We start from the raw sequence: 2,592 nt of genomic DNA, 5'->3' as shown, positions 1-2,592 counted from the left end.
TTTTTTTTTTTTGCAATGACAGTTGGTGCCGTCGCAAAAACTCTATTTTTTTGTGACAGCAATCTCTACCGTCGCAAATACTCTCCTTTTTTGCAATAGTAATTTCTGCCATTGCAAATGCTTTCCTTTTTCGTGATAGCATTTTCTGCCATCGTAAATACTCTATTTTTCTGCGACAGTAAATAGTGCCGTCGTAAAAACTCATGTTTTTCACGACGGTAAGTTGTGCCGTCTGAATAACTCATTTTTTTGCGACGGCAAGTTGTGCCGTCTCAAAAATTCACCTTTTCAGACGACAAGTGTGCCGTCACAAATGCTTCCGTCTTTTAAGCCCACTTTTCTTGTAGTGTTATATATATAGCTCATTACCATGCTCTCAATCACCATCATCACCACCATCACATCCTCTTCAAGCTCAATCCCGTTTAGCTAACAAGCAAAGTATCCCCCTCTCTCTCTTTGAAGAATTAAAACAATCCCTCTAGCTAGATGGCAGAGAAAGAGCTGAAGGCCGGTCATCCACCAACAACCAATGGCTATGCCCGGAGCGATGAAGAAGCACAGACAGCAGAAGTTGAAAAGCTTCGCCTCAAGAAATGCAAGCGTTTGATATTTTGCATTATCTTCATGGTTACTCAAATTTTTATTGGAATTGTGATTGGTTTAACAATAATGAAAGTCAAAAATCCTGGTTCTGGGTGACGTCTGCCAGATTCGAGACATTTAATGTCACAACATCCTCATTTAACATGACGATGAATGCTGAACTTGGGGTCAAGAACCCCAATTTCGGCCCCTATAAATACCGGAACACCACAGTTGAATTCTACTATGGAGTAACACTAGTTGGGACTGCAATTGTCCCCAAATCGAAAGCCAGTCTCCTAAAAACCAAGAAGTTCAATGTTGCAGTGAACTTGATTGCACCACCTAGTCTACTAAGCGATACAAAATTGGCAAGTGATATAAGTTTTGGGTTATTGCCTTTGAGCAGTCAATCTAAACTGAGTGGAAAGGTGGAGCTAATATTGATAATGAAGAAGAAGAAATCTACCCAAATGAGTTGCACCATGAATGTTAATATCATGACGCAACAGCTTCAGGATGTGATGTGAAACTGATACAATATATATATATATATATACATGTTTCATGTTATGTGTTTGGATTTTTGATTGCCGAATAATATTATGTATTTATTTTGCATTACATTTTTTTGATTTGTACTCTTGTTAAACTGTCTCCTATTCATGCTTCAAATTTGATTATTTGATTTTGTTACTTCAGTTCAGTTATGAAGTGTTTATCTAATCTCATAGCTCAGTCACAAACACATACACATACTCGTACTATTATGAACAAGCTTCAAGTACTATATATAAGATTATATTTAACACACACTAATTAATGCTTCTATCGACTTGACACTTCTCTATGTTGGAACAATCTTCTGTGTAAAATAAATAACTTAAAACAAATCAAACAAATAAAAATAAATTACTTACAAAATTTATTTTACCGAACCTAATAAATATTTATAAGATCAAGTCGAGTGTGTGACACTCTGTCCTTAAGACAGATTCGCTCTGCTATGATGCTTATGGTTAAAAGATGCCTATCTCCCAGGATATAATGATCTTTACAAATTATAGTAGCACTCTAAACAATTTGTACGGCGAACCAAACCTGTGTTCTATACTCTCTGAATTTTTTCCTAAAAAAATAATATGAAGAATAATGCAACCAAAGAACAAGACCAGGAGGAAAAGAATTTTTCTGGATATTTTTTGATGTTAGAAATGCTGGAAATGGTCTGCTTTTATAGGCAGATTGGTGACCAAACAGATCTATCCGACCAAGTAAGAATTTCAAATGAACAAATCAATTTTTGAAACGAACAGGTGCAGCCCAAATTTTGAACAGATAACTGTAGCAGTTTCATATCTGCTCATAACTGCTGGGCAGTTTTAAACCTGTCCGAAACTACTGAATTGTTTTTCAATCTGTTAAACAGTTCGAACCTATTGAACCTACTAGAAAATGGACTGAAAAGGAGCACTGTTTGGACAAAAAAAATTGGCGCAAAATTTAAATTAATTTTCCCGCAAGAAATTGAAAAAATTCAAATAAATTTTGTCCAAAAAATTAATTTTAAAACCGACCTAACCTACAACCCACACCCGCACCCTGCACGACTTAGGTCAGCTAGCCGGTCGGACAGACGGCGATGCACACGCGTATGTGGTGGTTTAAGCCAAGGTTCACATTGTCCATAACTCCTCCCTTCTATAAACTTGGGGTGCCCCTTGGAGCCCAACCCAAGTGTTGCCACCTAAAACTTATATACACACATAAATTCTCTTAAGTTTCCAATATGGGACAAGCCTTACAAGGAAACCCACATATTATTCATTAATTGTTCATTCTACGAACCCGAAAATGACGTCAACTTCCTATTCCCTCATAAATGGTTTTGAAAAAATCATCTTCACCGTGTGACTCACCATGCAACAAGGAACATGTCACCTCTTTGGACTCACCTCAAAAGACATGTAGACCCCATCTAAATTTGGGCTCAAAGATAGCCCAAAA

General features: G+C 36.9%; 1 protein-coding gene across 1 annotated transcript; it reads left to right on the top strand.

Moving 5' to 3' along the window:
* The first annotated feature begins 749 nt into the window (after positions 1-749).
* Positions 750-1,115, top strand: LOC114279722 (late embryogenesis abundant protein At1g64065-like). Its single transcript, XM_028222004.2, has one exon. The coding sequence runs from the start codon at positions 750-752 to the stop codon at positions 1,113-1,115; it is 366 nt and encodes a 121-aa protein (XP_028077805.2).
* Positions 1,116-2,592: the final 1,477 nt, after the last annotated feature.

Source organism: Camellia sinensis, chromosome 8 (genome assembly GCF_055761805.1).
Source record: "Camellia sinensis isolate YWXY chromosome 8, ASM5576180v1, whole genome shotgun sequence".
NCBI classification, from domain to species: Eukaryota; Viridiplantae; Streptophyta; class Magnoliopsida; order Ericales; family Theaceae; genus Camellia; species Camellia sinensis.
This window is presented reverse-complemented; position numbering and strand designations above follow the sequence as displayed.

Coding starts and splice junctions, on each gene's coding strand:
- LOC114279722 (XM_028222004.2), top strand. CDS start 750: ATGACGATGAATGCTGAACTTGGGGTCAAGAACCCCAATTTCGGCCCC.